The sequence below is a fragment of the Salvia hispanica genome, chromosome 2, assembly GCF_029641045.1.
Source record: "Salvia hispanica isolate PSC_SH4W2 chromosome 2, Shi_PSC_v1, whole genome shotgun sequence".
NCBI classification, from domain to species: Eukaryota; Viridiplantae; Streptophyta; class Magnoliopsida; order Lamiales; family Lamiaceae; genus Salvia; species Salvia hispanica.
In genome coordinates, this window is record NC_142693.1 from 10611347 (window position 1) to 10629598 (window position 18252).

Consider the following 18252-nt stretch of genomic DNA (forward strand, 5'->3'; position numbering starts at 1 on the left):
TTGACACCTATGCTCCTGTTGCTAGGATTTCCACAATTAGATTATTGTTAGCACTTGCTGCTATACATAATCTTGTAATTCACCAAATGGATGTCAAAACTGCCTTCTTGAATGGTGAATTAAATGAAGAGATTTATATCAAACAACCAGAAGGATTTGTCATGCCTGGTAATGAACATAAGGTTTGTAAATTGGTAAAATCTCTTTATGGACTAAAGCAAGCCCCCAAACAATAGCATCAGAAGTTTGATGACGTAGTATTGTCTAATGGTTTTGTATTAAACCAAGCAGACAAGTGTGTATATAGCAAATTTGATACTACCGGTAAAGGGGTTATCATTTGCTTATATGTGGATGACATGTTGATCTTCGGTACTGACCAAGATCAAGTTGATAAAACAAAGGCATTTTTGTCATCTAAGTTTGAGATGAAAGACATGGGGAAGGCTGATGTGATTCTTGGAATTAAGATCACACATGGAGAACAAGGAATTTCTATTTCTCAATCACATTATATTGAGAAGATTTTGGAAAAATTTAACTTCAAAGATTGTTCTCCAGTTAAGACTCCTTTTGATCCTAGTGCAAAGCTCGTACCTAATAAAGGAGTTGCTGTGAATCAGCTTGAATATTCAAAGGCTATTGGATCACTAATGTATGCTATGATTAGTACCAGACCCGATATAGCCTTTGCAGTTGGAAAGTTGAGTCGATATACTCATAATCCAAGTTTAATCCATTGGCAAGCCATGAATCGAGTATTTAAGTACTTAAAAGGAACAATGGATTATAGGTTGTCTTATTCTGGATTTCCTTCTGTTCTTGAAGGTTATTCGGATGCAAGTTGGATCACCAATATGGAAGATCATTCTTCCACAAGTGGTTGGGTATTCCGTCTTGGAGGTGGTGCTATATGTTGGGCATCAAAGAAACAAACTTGTATAACAAATTCAACAATGGAATCGGAGTTTGTGGCATTAGCAGCAGCTAGTAAAGAGGCTAAATGGCTAAGAAATTTGATATATGAGATTCCATTGTGGCCTAAACCGATATCACCTATATCTATCAGATGTGATAGTGCTGCTACCTTGGCTAAGGCATATAGTCAAGTGTATAATGGAAAGTCAAGACACTTAGGTGTTAGACATAGCATGATTCGTGAACTTATTTTTGATGGTGTGATATCTGTGGAGTTTGTAAGAACTCATGACAACTTAGCCGATCATTTAACCAAAGGGTTAAGTAGAGATCTTGTGTACAAATCGGCTATAGGGATGGGATTAAAGTCCACTACAAATCTCTGATATTAAGATACCCAATTCCCATTTAGTATGACACTAGATGCAGAATTCAATGTGGAAAACTTAATGTTGGAGATTGGAACACATTTGAAAATTCGTCCCAAGGTATGTGTTCGGACCTACAAGTTAAGGAGGTTGAATATATAGATTCTTAATAGTTCTTTTGAAAAATTGCAAATGTAGGTGCAAGAATAAAGGAGCTACCTATATAAGCATGAAGTTTAGCCGCTTCAAGAAGCTGGGACTTGGTTTCGATATGTTTATGAAGGATAAGGACATAGGCTAGTAAAATATAGTGTCAAGATAGAACTATTCATATGTAAACTTTTGTGTACATCATCTTCGTGTATTCAATGTGAGTTCCCAGAGTTCAATCCTTAGAGACACCCGGGGTATTCGAATATTTGGAATGTGTAATGTACTAATATGGAATTCAATCGTTACGATATTTCATTTATGCAAAAGTTTGAATGTTTGAGATGACTTGTTTTAGTTAATCAAGGATTGCACTAAAATAGGGGAGGATTGTTAGATATTTTAGTGTAATTGGATTAACTTGAATGATCGGTTATTGTTATAATGATACATCATTTAAGTATGGAGGTGCGGAGTGCACGCTTATTTGAATTCGTTATAATATTAGGAGCGAAGCTCCTAGATAGATGAACGGGGGTCGGGGGGCAGCGCCCCCGGGTAGCGGGGTCCAAGGGGCAGAGCCCCTGGAAATTTTTTATTTCCGACAAAGTTACTGTATCGGAAATTCATCCGAAAATATTATTTCCAAAAGTCGAAGGACTAAATTGCAATTTAGGAAACCTTTGAAATTCGGTTATTTTCGGTTTCATCTCCCAATAGTTGCAATGTTTCATTGCTCTGTTTCATCTTCTTCTTCTACTGATCATTTTCTGGTTCAATACATCGAAAATACAAACATATGATCTTCTAATACTCTGAATTTTATCCGATCAAATATTTTGGTTGAACCCCGAAATTGATTTGATCTGAAAGTGATAAACACGACTTTCAGATATCCGATTTTTATTTCTCTGTTTTATATCTCCTAACAATTTTTTTGTATAATAATAATAATAATCTGAGAGGATACCATCAATCTCGACTCACTTGAGATGTGATTTTATGCAATGACACTCTATTACTTCTCGCAAACAGATCAGCCCACCCAATGTACTTTAGAACTATAGGGTACGAAAAACCCAAACTTTCTATAGATAAGAAAAACAATATGAAAACATTCTTCAATACTAATAGAGAATAACTAATCTCATCTCACTATGGTATGTGAATTTCCTTTTTTAAGCACACCAATATCATTTGTTAGCTAAGTTAAGTGTAACATCATATTGATACTACAACATTTCAAAATAGATATAATTAAGCTCACGTATGGTGATTGGGGGATGTCAAGTAGAAGGTGTAAATTGTCACCATGGATGGAGCATAACGGTGTTGCCGAGGAGGTTGGATTTTTGGTTTGATACTCGGGGCTGTTTATTATATATTATTGAATTTCTAGACATTTTTGAAGCAAGATACAATGATAGTAGGAATCATAATTTATAATCCTTTCATCTTTAGTTTGCAACAGCCTGTTTATTATATGTTATGTTGTATTATGATAAATGTGGCTACAAATTCAATGCTTGTTTTGGAATATATACAAATATTTATCTTTTTAAGTAACTTTGTATTCTTTGTATCTGCATCTTGATATAAAGCGAAATACCTATTTATTTTTTTTTGGATTTGGAAGCACGACAGATTTAGAGTTTCTTCTTTATGTTGTTTTTATGTGATTTTGTTATTTTAATATTATCTGAATCATTAGTTATATTTTAATTTATCATTTATTGTATATAAATTTATTGTTAATGAGTTACTGAATATATAATAAAATATAAATAACTTAATTTGAATTGGTCTAATATTTATCTATATATTTCTTTTATATAAATATGAGTACTGAAGATACTTTTAGTTTTTATTGATTCTAATATAGGTTTGTGTTAAAATGACAACCACCCTTAAAATGACAACGTGACAACGCTTATACAGCAATATTATAAACGCTACACAGCAATATCCAACATGTTAGACAGCAATCTATAGATTGCTGTCTAACGTGTTGGATATTGTTGTTCAAGAAAAATTGCTGTTTAAAGGCCAGCAGATTGCTGCCCGTCTTTTTTGGGGGTTTTTTTTTTTTTTTTGCCACGTGGCAGTTTATTATTCGTCCACGTGTACAAATGATTGGCTAGGAATGGTGGTATGGTGTTATTTTAAGGGGTGGTGGCACCCTAACATGCCCCTTCTAATATATTTTTAAATTTTATGATATGTTTATTGATCACGAAATAATGTTGTAATTATAAATTAGATTTGTAGTTTATAGTGATATGAGTGGATCAATTTTTTCAAATGCCGAATTTGAATGATAGTTGTTTCAAATGCTCCTTATCCATGTATTATGCCAGGGAGTTCTCCCAAGTATTTTATAATTTGATGTATTAATTATTTCGAAGTTTGTTAGTATGTTTTAGTTGTATAATTCTTTGTTATTATTACTTATATTTTTTTCTACAATTTTTATGATATTGTTTCTAAATTCTTTTAAATTAAGCTATAATCTAAAATTAATGTTTTAAAAATAATTTAATTCGTGCATTGCACGGATATAATACTATTTATCGTACAAAAACCAACATTTACTATTCCACCGTCTAACAAGGAAGTTATTACTTTCAAGAAAAATGTGAAAAATGGCATTTTTGTCCACACGACATGCAAATTACTATAGCTTATGTATCGTTTTTCTCTGAACATAACGAATTAAACAATAACATTATCATGACATTTCATCTTTTAGGTTGACCTTATTTTCTATTGCACATTATTAAGATTCGTTTAAATAATTCCACATTTCATATTAAAAAATGAGCGAAATGAAATGATTCAATTTCAATTGTACCACGTAACGGGCAACACAAGTTGATGTCTCACCCACTTGTAGCTAGTAACACAAATAACAAAAAGTAATTTCTTCTATAAAATGTTAGTACCTCTTTCTTACAATAAAAGTCATATTTTACTATTTTGATCCGTCCCACGGTAAGAGTCACATTTCAGTTTTACCATAAATAGTAAATAAGCCTCATATTCTATTAACTTATTTTACTCATATTATTTTATTATAACACTAATATATATAAGTGTGACTCATAGTTCACTAGCTTATTTAACTCACTTTTATTTATATTTTTAAAAATACATGCACATGTCAAATGTCATTTCTATTGTGGATAAATTAAAGATAGTACGAAATAAGATAATCTAACCTATCAAAATATCTATTGAAATAGTATTCTGTTCCGTGATAGTGGAGGCATTTCTTTTCGTCACACGATTTAAGAAAAATTGTATTAAGTGAGTTAAGTACAAGAAGAATAAAGTAGGAAATTAAAAAAGTAGACTGATGAGAAAGAATAAAGTAAGAGAGAGTAATAAAGTAAATAAAAAAAATATGTTGAGTTTTACTAAAACGGGAAATACCTCCATTGCTGTGGAACGTACTAAAATGACAAAATAATTTCACTATTATAGAACAGAGGAAGTAGTATCAAACTTCACTGAAATTCTAAAATACTCTTTCTGTCCTCCAAATTTTGACACAGTTTATTATTTCGGTCCATCCCCTAAATTTTGACACACTTCACTTTTTACCATTTTTTATAGTGGACCTCATATTCCACTAATCAATTCATACTCATATTTTATTATAAAATTAATACTTTAAAAGTAGGACCCAAATCCCACCAACTTTTTTAACTCATTTTTCATTACATTTCTTAAAACCCGTATCGGGTCAAACCGTATCAAAATTTAGGGGACGGAGGGAGTACAATTGAGACGGGGACTTTTGCCTACATATTTAACTCATGATATATCTGAAGTTGTTGATCTAAATGTTAATTATTGCGAAATTTCGTTAGCAAATTCACCATTCACACACACACACACACACAGTGATAGAGAGAGATCAAAAGTCGATCCAACAAGGGTCCCAGTGTCTTGGTTGTATCCGCATATGGCATTGACAGTAATTGGAAAACATCTTATGCCAACTCAGCCTTCTCACCATCCCTGTATTCTTCCTCCATTAAATTATTCTTGAAAAACAATCAGTCTTCCACAACTCCATTTTTCTATTCCCTTCTTCAAACAACCTTATTTCCTTTCACATTCTCAAAATCTAGACACCTTAAACTATTCCTCCATTACCCAAAACAGAAAATCCATTATCCTACAACATTTCTTCCACATAAAGTGCAAACAAGATTTTCGAGACGAAAAGGCAAGAGCTTGAACTCAATTAAAGGTAACTTCTTGGGTAAAGCAACATTTCTCTTTTCTACCTTTCGCCTTTCATTTTCTGGTCCCATTTGTGTCTGTATGGTGGAGGGAATTTAGGGACTGTAGCCAATTTTGAGAGCGAAAGATTGGATTTTTATGTGGTAATGCAAGAAGGGTCTGTAGGGGTGTGTGTTCTTGGCTGGTTACAAAGACATGACCAGCCCTCCGGTGGTCCCAACCGTGGCGCCCATAAACTTGCAGACTGCAGAAAAAATAGAGCTTTTTGGAATTATTTGGCATTTAGACATATTGTCAACTGATGATGCCATTGCCTGCCTTCTTTGTCTCAGTATTTTGATAGGTTAACTTAACTTAGCCTCTGGTAGGAAAAAAGGGGCCTTTTAAGTTATTGAAAAGTTAGATCTGAATTCTTGATTGTTTTATTGTTGGTTCTACTTGTATCAATAATGTGTTTATGACATATTTGGAGGGGATTTTGATCTAAATTCAGAGTCATGAGAAGGAATTCTGGACCGCCTTTTAGGAACTCGGGCGCCTTCACTAGCCCCGGGACGCCAGAGTATGGTGATCAGTTGCCGAAGACGTGGAGCTCTGAGAGGGTGCCATTGCCTGCAAGCACTAGTAGGAGGCATGTTTCTGCAGCTGCATTGATGCCCTTCAATAGTGGGAGGACAGTGCCTTCGAAATGGGATGATGCTGAGAGATGGATCACCAGCCCGATCTCAGGGTTCGGTGCAGCAGCTGCTCAGAGACGGCCCAAGTCCAAGAGTGGCCCTTTGGGACAGACCCCGATGGGACTTGTGTACTTTCCCAACTACTCACCCACTATGCCTGTGCACGAAGGCGGGGCTGTGAGGAATTTCATGGCGAATTCGCCCCTCACTACCGGCGTTTTGGTCCCTGAGGGTTTATCTGTTCATTATGAGTCTGAAGTTGATGCAAGATCCCGTCCCTTGTATGGTGAAGACGACAGGAGACATGGTGCTAGTATGCTCGGCTTGTCTGATATGCGTAGCGAAACGTCTGAGCCTAGTTCTCGAGGTACGCTATGGCCTCTTTAGTAGTTAGCTGATTATTGCTTGCACGATGATGGTAAACAAATAAAATTGAGAGAAAGTGTTATGCATTGAGCTTGTCTTGAGACTAGGGCTGTTCATGATATGGATTTACTTGTTTACTTCTATGACTGAACTTAGCATACAGATTCGAATCTCCTCTTCTACTTGTTTAGGAGGCTGTGAGCTTGTTTGGTCTCATCTTAAAGTGACATTTCCATCACTTCTACTCAGGATTTGGCATTATGATTATGCCTGAATAGGTATAATCTGTCATTTTCTAAAATAAGGGAGATGCTGGAAAGTGCAAGTACCTTTTAGTGGTAAATATTTTTGGGCAGAGGTATTAGTTATAGTATATATGATTCGATTTAATGGGTGTTGACTCCATAAATCATAATTCCCCCTTTTCAACTTTGTTAAATAATGATTAGCTTAGTTACAAGAATTGAGTTCATTTTGGGTAATTTTAATTAATATAATCAATTAGCAGAATAAAATATATGGTGGGGCCCATTTCATTGATATATTTTATACACTGCATATGATAACTTGGGTTTGGTATCTATCATTGCTTAAATGGTACAGTATAAATCAAAATTCATTTATAGTGCATCTGATGAAAACTAAACCACTTCATTTTAGGTTCTTTTATGGTGTTAAGCTATCTTTTATTTGATTGATTGAATTCATTGATGATTACATACAACTATATTTAGGTACTCTTGTGTAATACCTGTGGGGCATGTTTGTGTGTCAATAGAATCTGCCTCCACCTGAATAAATCTTGACGATTTCTTGATTGACAATTTTAATGGGCAGACGACAATATGGGTGGCAAGGAAGAAGAAGCCCTAGTTTCAAGAAGGGATATGGCTACTCAAATGAGCCCTGATGGAAGCACCCAGTCATCATCCAAAGGCAGATTATCGTATTCTACTCGTTCCTCATTTCCTATGCTAGGGAAAGACGACATCAGAGATGTCCAGGTAGACAAGGGCACCAATACTTGTAGAGAATTGAGGAAACAAGATGTCAAAGAGATGGAGTCAACTTGCGTAGGAGACATACCTACAGCTTGGGACGTCACTGAGTCATCCAGAAACATGTCCAAGTATGTTGTGGAACTGCAAAAAATCTTGAAACTTCAGAAATTATGTACTTATTGATCTGGTTTGTGTAGGTTTCAGAGAGAGGAAGCTAAGATCTCTGCTTGGGAGAACTTGCAAAAGGCTAAAGCCGAGGCTGCAATGAGGAAACTCGAGGTTCGTTTACCACAAACTCTGCTCTGTATTTGCTTTAAAGACATTCTGCCTAACTGAGTTGGTTCGGGCAGATGAAACTGGAGAAGAGGAGATCAGCTTCGATGGAGAAGATAACAAAAAAGCTAAGAGACAAGCAGTCGAAAGCTCAAGCCATGAGAAGCACTCTGTCAGACCAACCGCCTCCTCCAACACATCGCAGGAGGAGGATTTCGTGCTCTATGTATTTCAAGTTTTGCTCTATTTGTAGCTGCTTCATATGCACCAAGAAATGAACACTTGCAGAGTTTTTAATCATATAATCAATGAGAAATTAGTACTCATTGTGCTTCTTGCAGAAACTAAAAATGAGTAACTAAGAGGCTAAACTGAAATATTTATTGGGCACAGAATACAGAAAACATCTTCATGTAAAATACCAACAACCAACTGGAGATAATTTCCTCCTACGATTCAAGAAATATGGGATTCAACATTAAAATGGCATCTAACTCAAACAGTAACACTTGCTCTCAACAACTAAAAAGAAGTGTCAAACGGAGATAATTTCCTCCTATGATTCAAGAAAATCCACAATTCTGACAAGGGCAACAAATTACATGTCCAGGATTCATTCGATACAGCTGCTACATCTCTCTGACTTAGTAAGGCCTATACCTGTAATCTGCACGTGGAGGTCTGCCTCCGTTCATACTGCCGCCAACACCATAACCCCACTGCCAGGTAGTAATTACATTCAGTCAGTACAACAGTTTGTAGTTCATTACTTAGATACCATATACATCTAAAAAAAACGTATTTACTAACATAATTTCTCAAATAGAAAATAGATTTTCATCTAAATCCTTTCAGGTTTGGTTAAAATACATAACATATTCTGATACAAGGTATACTAGATGATTATATATAAACAGTATAATAGATTATATATGAACAGCAGGTATAGACATGTTGCAGAATTTTTTTAGTGTGAATGAAGAGTAAAAAATACATCAGTACTCACATCATCAAAATCTAAGCTCCCATACATCCTACCATAACTGCGCATAGGCGGCACACCATACCCAAATGGCTCAGGGTTATTCGTCGGGTAAGTACCACTTGGGCCAGCAGCAGCAGTAGCTGTAGCATCATCAATAGGTGTTGCTGAATCTATTGCAATCTGTAAAACAAGAAATTAATAGACTTACAAACATCCTTGCCGGGTTATTTAATGAAATAATTGTTCTATAACATTTTATTTTACAAATAATGATTACCAACCAGTTATCTATAACTTTATGCCTTTGCACAAGTATTGCATCTCGAAAATCAGTTAAATAATAAATAGCATGAATATGGCCAATCTCATTTATGGCCAGAAAATAAAATTAGAAAACAGCGAATAACAGGGGCTAACATCATTTTCCAATGTTAACATTAAGTTTTTATGATCTAACAGCTAAAAACTATATTGAATAAGGAAAACAGGATTTAAATAGAATGAAGGGTCAGGAGTGAGTGATGATTATGGATCACTAGAAATACAATATAAAGGTTTGGGACCATTGTGGAAAAGACAAAATACAAAAATATGAAGAAATGCAAGAAATGCTTGTAGTACTGGAGAATTATTTAGTCCTAGTCACTCAACACCAGGTTGCTACATAATACAAACGCAGGTGGCTACATGATACAAAAACCAATACTTTCTCTAACCTATTCTCAAAATTTATAGTATAGCAGGATATAATTAGTCAGAGATTGATCACACTGCAAAAGATCCATATGTTAGGACAAACTGCTTTTGGACATCTCACTACTTCCTATAACCTTGTCAGCCATTGGTTAGTCAACGCAAATCATTAAAAGATGGAGTAGAATTATTCTCAAAGGATTATAGTCTATTCAAGTACAGAAGGCGTCAAAACCTGATGTCCACATATCTCATGTGATCTTCGAGCTACACGATCTGCAACACCATCATCAGCAAAAGTAACAAAACCAAATCCTCTATGACCTGTTCTCTTGGGGTCCTACAAAAATAGAACTGCAATATATCAAAATCTAGTGCCATCAAATACAGTAAAGCACAGATATTCTTACCTTTGGAACATAAACATCTAAAATTCGTCCAAATCTCCCAAAGTAATGGCGAAGATCTTCTACACTTGCCTCCTGAGGCAGCCTACCAACGAAGATTTTTTTTCCCATTCCACGAGGTACCTCCCCTAATGATATAATAAGCAATTGGGGTCATTAAACTCAAAAAGGCAGTTACAACATTGTACTTTCAGCAATGTACTTACTTCCATACATGGCACCAGGAGGATCATACAGGGTTGGTGCACCAAGTGTAGCATATCTAGTCGCAGCATTAATATAAGCATTATATGCACCATATCCACCCCCGCTTTGAGGTGCTCGGCTAACTGGCCTGAATTCTTCCTCCTGTTATACAGTCGGGAAATAAAACATATATACATGGGCTACGGACTACACATTCAAACAACAAAAAGATTCAAATACACCTTAAAGATCCATTTACTGCAAGGGGACATTTGCACCTTTTAGCTATTGTGCATAATGACATATATCATACTCTTGCTCCATAAGTCTATATCATTTTATGCACCAAAACTTTTACTATAGTGTCACAGTGTGGACTGGATGACCATTTTAACTCAAGTATTCATATCAACGATGCATTTCATTGTCTTTATTGAAAAAACATAGGAAAAGATCCATAAGTAAATCTTGCAAGATGCCGACAGATAATTCGAATTATGGGGAAAAAGTAAAAAAAAAAAAAACCAAAAGTGTTAAGGATACCTTCGGAGTTGCTCGATCCACAACAACAGTTGATCCGCCCAACTCATGAGTCTCAGACATTAGATCATCTACTGCTTCTGTGAACAGTTCAGAATAAAATATATTTTATACGATATAAATTACATAAAAGTACCATCACATGCATGTATAATGCAAGTCAACAACCTCACAAATAAAGAGTGTTAATAGCAGCGGTGCTATAGCTTAAGAGACTGATCACATCTCAGTGTATCAGAATAGGCGGTTATTTAAAAATTCATACAAAAATATTCCAAATCCAGACCTATCAAATTAAAACAAGCATCATTATACCAAACTTGAGAAGTTGCAGCAATATGATATCGATCAAAATTATCAAGGAGTCTTGGCATCTTTATCTTTTATGTTAGATTGAGTCATGTTTATTTTTAGGAGTCTTAAAAGGAGTCTTTTAATTGAGTCTATACTCTATATATGTTGTTCACTGGAGTTGAGTCCAGCAAGTAGCTGTGGAGGTATGGCCCTCTTTGGGGGCAGCGTTACATTTGTTACTTAATTTCAGTACCGGTTATATCAATTTAGTTTCAGTCCTTTTGGTTTTCAATTCAATAGTTCCTGTTTTCCTGTTCTCTATTCTGTTCTTTTAAGATTCCAGCAGCCAACAGCAGCCTTCCTCTAACACAATACATACAAGAGGCCAACATTACGGAAAATATTAGGACTGGTAACTCACTTAACTAAAAAGTTCAATTGTGAGCAGATATATCATTGGGATTTCGCGGATATAAACGACAATATATAGAAGAGCCAAAAATTAGTAATCTCACTTTTAACAAATAGAATTAAGAATATCTTTGAGATCACAGGCAGTATCTGTGCAGGCAAAAAAATTAAAATAGTTTACTTAATAAAACTTGAAAGAAAAATTAATCTTTATATACATAGAAAACATTTAAAAAATAACATATAAGTTCTAATCAAGCAACTTCTGATACTACTCTCTAGTCTCTAGAACCAGGGGCTACTAATCAGTATGAATGTGAACAAGTACAAATCTGACACAAGGAAGAAAACATATGTAAAATGCCAACAAGAGCAACAAATAAGATATACCAGCATTTACAAAAGTGATAAATCCAATTCCACGATGGCCTTTGGTAGATGGATCCTGCAAAAATGAATTGTGAGGTGCAACAACATAGAAATCAACTTGTCGTAAAGAATGGGAGAAAAGTAAAAACCTTCGGCATGTATAAATCTGTTATTTCGCCGTATTTCTCAAAATGGCTGTATAAGAAGATAAAATATAACACTATCAGACTTTTCCAGCATACAAATAAGAGTTCGGTACATATTCATCTACTAATTTGAATTGCAGATAGTCAAAATAACTCATGTGGATGATATATTTATAGAAGCAAAAGTAAAAGAAGGGAGAACAACCTTCTGAAAACAGCTTCAGTTACTGATGGTGGAATCCTAGCCACAAATATCCTGGTAACTTTCTTAGATGAGGTTTTCATTTCATCCTAAAAAATAGAAACTATGCTCAAAAATAAAGTATAAAGAATCAATTTTTTTATGGACAGCTATAATAGGAAAGGTTAAACAATAAAATTGAGCATCAAACAAGTTAACCTTTGGAGTGGCTACTTTGACTTCCAGCACCCTATTGCCAAGTAAATGCTCACTTGCTAATGCCGCCTGGAACATTCACAATTACACAAAAGTTATTATGCGAAGTTGCAAACTGATAGTGAGACTCAACAATGATGCATTCAAAAATAACCTTTGCATCCTCGGCTGTAACAAATGTTGCATACCCAAAACCACGAGAGCGACCGGTAGAACGTTCCTGAAATCACCATGACAAAGAAGATAAGGGGTCTCTTGGTATTACTATTACAGACTTATGCACACATCCCATTAAACAAACCTTTCTCCACCATAGTATAATGTATACCAACAGGTTTTGTTTGTTTCAGGTGAAGTAAGTTTCAGAATACGAACATTAACATTTAGCATCAAGAAGCTGGCAAGCTGCCAAACTAGATAAATGAAAAATCTAAATCTCTTAGGTCTATTTGCTTACACAAATAAAACAATACGAGCTTACCTTTAATACAATACAGTCCTCCAGCTCCCCGAATTTGCTCATGTATTCCCTCAATCCCTCAGTATCGACATCCCATGGAATTCCCAACACCTAATTTGGACACATACATGCACATTAATCAAATAATAATCTTACACTCATCAAATGTACAATTGTGTTATGAAAAAAGAGCAGTATCCTGAAACTTACAACGAGCTTCCGGTCAGTCATGATGAAAAGAGGTCCCTGCTACCTAGAAATGGCGAATTTGGGCAGTTCCCACAAATTTCTCTCCCCTCTTTCCCTCTCTCTCTCTCACCAACCCTCAATCGCTCACGCACTCTTCCTGCACACAACAATAGGGACACCTCTATCTCACAACACACAATTACCATCATCATCATATACCAAAGCAAACTCGCCTAATTTCTAAAAAATTCTAACACAATACATGTACCTAATAGAGAAAAACAAAATTCACAAAACAACCTTGAAATTAGGCGCTCGTCGCTTAACTGACCTTTGGATTTGATAGGATTTAAAACCCTAAATCGCACCTCTCTCCTCTCTTTCTCTCTACAACTCTCCGCTCTCCTCGCGTCGCTCAGCTACGTGCTTTTTACCACCGTCCCTCTTAAGCTAATTTTATTTTCGCCATCAATAGCGACTCTCTGAATGCTTATGCGATTTCTCTCCTCCTTTTACTTGGGCTAGTTTTGGAGGTGTCAACATTTTCATGGTCTTTTTTTAGACTATTATTCTCTTCCTCTGAGTCCAATTTGGCTCGAATTTTAAGAAATAATTCATCCATCCTTAAAAAATAGATTAGTTTTATTATTTTGAACCGTTTACAAAATGGACCAAGTCTAAATATGTGAAGTTTTAGTCAATTACTTTCTCTGTCTCACTCAATATGTCCACATTCTTGAATGGCACGAGATTATTATGTGGAGTAAGTAAAGAAAAAAATAGTTGAATTAGAAGAGAGGAGGGAGTGATTTATTTCCAAATATAGAAAGTGAACATTTTAATTGAGACAAACTAAAAAGGAAAGATAGACATCTTGAAAGAGACAGAGAGAATAATAATTAGATAATTAACCACTAAAGGAACAGAGGGAGAGTAATATATTTATTAATTTATGCATGTTATATTGTGCACGAGTCATGTTAATCTTCTTTATATCGTTCCAATTTTATTGGATGTCCTCGAATGAACTTAACCACTAATAGTCTAATATATACCCAAGTTACTAATCAAATCTACATGAATACAATATTCAATCTTGACGGTATACAGTACCCAAATTCCCAACCAATAACATGATTTTTTTAAATTCGTTAATTAAGTACTGTAGTTGAAATACTTCTAGTTTTAAAGATAAAATATCAACTCATGCAACATCATCTACTAATTATAGTGGTTCTTCCTTTAGTTATGCATTTCTAGATAGAATAAAATACGTAAAAATGATATTAGAGTACAAAGTTAGCAAATGAATTTAATCATTATTTAAGTTTAAATTTAGTGAAAATGAGGCATAAATACAAGTTATATATTTTATTTTTAGCTTATAATATTATCAAAATATCTTTAATATACATAAAAAATTTAGAATCTCTAGTGATTTATAGACTGTTTCTCACGTATATCTACTTCTTTGTCCTTATAGGTTTGCAGGCATACGCGCTCTAGGTTTACCATAAAGGGCGCTTGACCTAGAGTTCGAAGCAACCAACAAACGAAGAATGATACAGAGAGGAATGACTCCTTAAGTTAGAAAAATCGTCCAAAACTTGTTCGACTCGTGGAGAGTCACAATCAAATTGGCAACAACTATTAGCTTCCGCATCTAGACAAAATCGAGTTATCTTGTAGTTCTAGCAACATATGGAGCTTATGAGAAGACAAATGGAGGACAGAGAAGAAAAGAAGATCCAGTTCGCAATATGTTTACCAATGAGAACCTTCCAGGCCCACCCATTGGCACAAGGATCAATGTCAACACGTTTAGCATCACAGTGTCTGAGGATCCCAATAGCTATTAGGTTTATAGGAGAAGCTCAATTTTAGATAAATTGTTTGATTTACATCTAAAGATGTATGAAACTACTAGCATGCTTGAAGAATCATAAACATGATCATACGTACATATATTTGATACAATGAACATATGCAATTAAAACATGTATTCAAATAATCAATCAAATTATGTATTATCACATAAAGCGTAATTCAATCACCACTTTACTTCAATCTTTGAACTTAATCTCGATCAAGTTCAGAGATTGAGAGAGAGAGAGAGAGAGTCAACGCTGAATAGTGAATAGCGTTAATTCTATTATTCTCTTCTTATGGCTTCTTGGCTTGTTCCCTTATACATTGAGTTGTATTTTGGGCCATATCACTATGGATGATTGGATTTTGGTCCTAGTTTAAACTTTCTAATTAAATTAAAATTTATTTAATTTAAGGTCAAACTTAGATATTTTTGTCACCCACCAAAGGCATAATATTGATTTCTCGTCCAAACCAAAATTATGAGTAATTTGGATCTTCCTCTTTAATTACTTCATCCGTATCTAAAAGTATGAACTATTCCTTAATAGTATGTCCCTGATAAGTATGAACTTTTTAATTTCAAAATAGGGAAACAACACTTTACCCCTACACATCATTTTATATACAATATATACCATTACACTACACTACTAATGATGTGGAGCCCCTTCTCCATTAACACTACTTACACTACCATTTATCTCTCTCCTTTACTTTACCAATTATACATTAAAACTTGTGTTAAACCAAATGTTCCTACTTTTCAGGGACAGAGGGAGTATATCATTTCCTGTGTTGAAGATATAATTATTCATTAATTAATATTAAGTCTACTACCTGAATTTTATTAATTAATATCTTTTTTCCAATAGTGGTCCTCTTTAGGAATCCCTATTTATTATTCATAGAATAAATTCCATATTTGTCAGGTTTCTGAATTATAAAACTTCTTCTCAACACCTCTTGTAGATATAATCAAACCGGACTCTCCCAATACACGTGTCATTGCAATAACGTTACTAGCAACACTTAGATAATACTCCATCTGTCCCACAAGAATATGCATTCTTTCCTTTTTAGTCTGTCCCACAAGAATATGCACTTTCTAATTTTGGAAAGTCTTTTCTCTTTAATGAGGTAAGACCCATTTTCCATTAACTATACTTTAATTACTTTTTCTCTCTACATCTCTCGTACTTTATCAATTTACATTAAAATCCGTGTCGAATCAAAAGTGCATATTCTTTAGAGACGGAGGGAGTAATGGTTACTACCCAATCTACCAGGATTCTTGGGCAATGAAAGACCCTCACCATTTGATAAGTCAAAGTAGTTCTCAATTGATATTGTATGCTATATCAACAATGATTAAGAAACAATAAATTATCCACACCTCGTCTTTTTATTAATAGCACGAAAGACTTATCTCACCGTTAGGTCCATTCAGTGCTATACCACACCAACGTCGTTCAATTTCCAAGGTAAGGAAATTTTCGGACTGACGTCGCAACCTTTAGTGATAGGTGATCAAAGTCTATCTAGGTTGTAACAGTTTTCCTTTTGCAAGAACCAACAAGTTACCTACTGTGAACGTCACTTACAACTCGTCTACTATGCAGATGATTTAGACTTATTTTGTTTCCTATGTATTTAAATGTAAAACAAAATTGCAACATCTTATAAATACATAAGCAAAACAAATTGTAACAAAATACTACCTCCGTCCCACAATAAGTGTCACATTTTGTCATTTAGGTCCATCCCACAATAAGTCACATTTCACTTTTCCATAAATGGTAAGTAGACCCCACATTCCACCGTACAATTCTACTCACAATTTATTATAAAACTAATATATATAAGTGAGATCCATAATCCATTAACTTATTTAACCTACTTTTCTTTACATTTTTAAAACCCGTTCCCACACTAAATGTGACATTTAATGTGGGACGGAGGTAGTATTCATTTTAATAAATATGGTCAAAAATTGGGTGTAAGAGTTATTACATATACAAACATTTGAAATATGATTTTCAGAATACTTTAACAATCTCCCACTTATACTCAAAACAGCTTTCGAGTATACCAAAACTGCCCAAAATCCTTACTTATATTGGAAACGAGTCTATGTCAATCGAACACCAAATTCTTTCACATGATGCTCAAATTCCTTGATAGGAAGATCCTTTGTGAATGTATATGCCAAGTTGTTTTTCGGTTGCGATCTTGACCACTCCAATGTCATGTCTCTGCACTATATTGAAATTTCCTCTTGTGTTTACTTGCCTTATGGGTACATGGTTCCCTTGAGTTTGCCACAACACTAGAGTTATCACAATAGATAGTGATGCTCTTGGGCATACTCGGAATCACATTTAGATCAATTAGGGAGTTTCTAAACCATACTATTTCCTTTGTGGCTTCTGATACAACCACATATTCAGCTTCCATAGTCAAGTCAGTGTTTCTTCTTCAAAACTCTTCCATATGACGTCTCCACCTTTTAAGGTGAACACATAGCCAAAGGATCTCTTCGAATCCCGATCAGATTGATAATCTGAATTAGTATAACCCAAAGGATACATCTCAAATGCCTGGTACCTAGGGGTGTGCATTCGGGTTTTGGTTCGGTTTTTCGCCCAAATCGAACCGAAAAACCGAAAACCGAAAAACTGAAAACCGAACTTAAAAAACCGAACCAAACCGAAAAAATCGAAATTTCAAAACAAAACCGAAAAATAAAAAAAAAATAGTATATTTTAATATATCTAATTTATTTTATTTTATATATACTAATAGAATATAAATATATATAATATAAAATTAATATAATATATATAATATTTATTATATAAAAATATATTAGAAGAATATATATTATATATATGATATAATATACTAAATTAATAGGATAAAAATATATAATAATATATTTAAAATATAATTCGGTTTTTCGGTTTTTCGGTTTTTTTTTCGCCCAAACCGAACCGAACCGAAAACCCGAAATTTTTGTATTTTTAAAACCGAACCGAACCGAAAAACTGAAAAAACTGAACCGAATTTCAAAATTTCGGTTTGGTTCGGTTCGGATATTCGGTTTTCGGTTATTTTGCTCACCCCTACTGGTACCTATAGAATACTCCTTCGTTCTTCTCATAGACTTGAGTATTTTCTTTAGCGCAGTCTAATGTCCTTGGATAGGATTTGACTAGTACCTTGCAATCATGCCAACGACAAAGCAAATATCGAGCCTCGTGCAAGACAAAAAAAAGCTAAAGAGACATGTTATGTAAATA

At 34.5% G+C, this 18252-nt stretch overlaps 2 protein-coding genes and 1 non-coding gene across 6 annotated transcripts; 1 reads left to right on the top strand and 2 right to left on the bottom strand.

Annotated features, from left to right (window-relative positions):
• Nucleotides 1-5469: 5469 nt before the first annotated feature.
• LOC125223069 (uncharacterized) lies at nucleotides 5470-8330 on the top strand. Of its 2 annotated transcripts, XM_048126041.2 has the most exons (5): nucleotides 5470-5694; nucleotides 6181-6731; nucleotides 7568-7859; nucleotides 7929-8010; nucleotides 8082-8330. In XM_048126041.2, the coding sequence occupies exons 2-5, from the start codon at nucleotides 6185-6187 to the stop codon at nucleotides 8280-8282; spliced, it is 1122 nt and encodes a 373-aa protein (XP_047981998.1). In that variant the 5' UTR covers nucleotides 5470-5694; nucleotides 6181-6184; the 3' UTR covers nucleotides 8283-8330. The 2 variants fall into 2 exon arrangements, with proteins under 2 accessions (XP_047981998.1, XP_047981990.1); XM_048126033.2 differs by lacking the exon at nucleotides 5470-5694 and having other exon boundaries at nucleotides 5708-6731.
• A 69-nt stretch (nucleotides 8331-8399) lies between these two features.
• Nucleotides 8400-13566, bottom strand: LOC125223083 (RNA-binding (RRM/RBD/RNP motifs) family protein). 3 transcript variants are annotated; one of them, XM_048126054.2, is made up of 14 exons: nucleotides 13413-13566; nucleotides 13103-13238; nucleotides 12914-13003; nucleotides 12587-12652; nucleotides 12436-12501; nucleotides 12241-12326; nucleotides 12039-12084; nucleotides 11911-11965; nucleotides 10819-10895; nucleotides 10296-10437; nucleotides 10093-10217; nucleotides 9918-10022; nucleotides 9011-9169; nucleotides 8400-8723 (listed from the first exon to the last, which is right to left on the bottom strand). In XM_048126054.2, the coding sequence occupies exons 2-14, from the start codon at nucleotides 13121-13123 to the stop codon at nucleotides 8649-8651; spliced, it is 1113 nt and encodes a 370-aa protein (XP_047982011.1). In that variant the 5' UTR covers nucleotides 13124-13238; nucleotides 13413-13566; the 3' UTR covers nucleotides 8400-8648. The 3 variants fall into 3 exon arrangements, with proteins under 3 accessions (XP_047982011.1, XP_047982017.1, XP_088920891.1); XM_048126060.2 differs by having other exon boundaries at nucleotides 13382-13524; XM_089064765.1 differs by having other exon boundaries at nucleotides 13103-13509.
• Nucleotides 13567-14008: 442 nt separating this feature from the next.
• On the bottom strand, nucleotides 14009-14110 carry LOC125202943 (U6 spliceosomal RNA). Its single transcript, XR_007173270.1, has one exon. It is a non-coding gene; the product is annotated as a U6 spliceosomal RNA (small nuclear RNA).
• Nucleotides 14111-18252: the final 4142 nt, after the last annotated feature.

What these genes read in the sequence shown, in the direction of transcription:
- LOC125223083 (XM_048126054.2), bottom strand. Translation starts at nt 13,123, where the DNA reads ATGACTGACCGGAAGCTCGTT. An exon ending in TCAAAGTAGCCACTCCAAAG is followed by an intron (nt 12,327 to 12,435) that starts GTTAACTTGTTT and finishes TCTATTTTTTAG; the next exon opens with GATGAAATGAAAACCTCATC. An exon ending in GGAGCTTAGATTTTGATGAT is followed by an intron (nt 8,724 to 9,010) that starts GTGAGTACTGAT and finishes ACTACCTGGCAG; the next exon opens with TGGGGTTATGGTGTTGGCGG.
- LOC125223069 (XM_048126041.2), top strand. Translation starts at nt 6,185, where the DNA reads ATGAGAAGGAATTCTGGACCGCCTTTTAGGAACTCGGGCGCCTTCACT. An exon ending in TCATCCAGAAACATGTCCAA is followed by an intron (nt 7,860 to 7,928) that starts GTATGTTGTGGA and finishes TGGTTTGTGTAG; the next exon opens with GTTTCAGAGAGAGGAAGCTA. An exon ending in CTGCAATGAGGAAACTCGAG is followed by an intron (nt 8,011 to 8,081) that starts GTTCGTTTACCA and finishes TGGTTCGGGCAG; the next exon opens with ATGAAACTGGAGAAGAGGAG.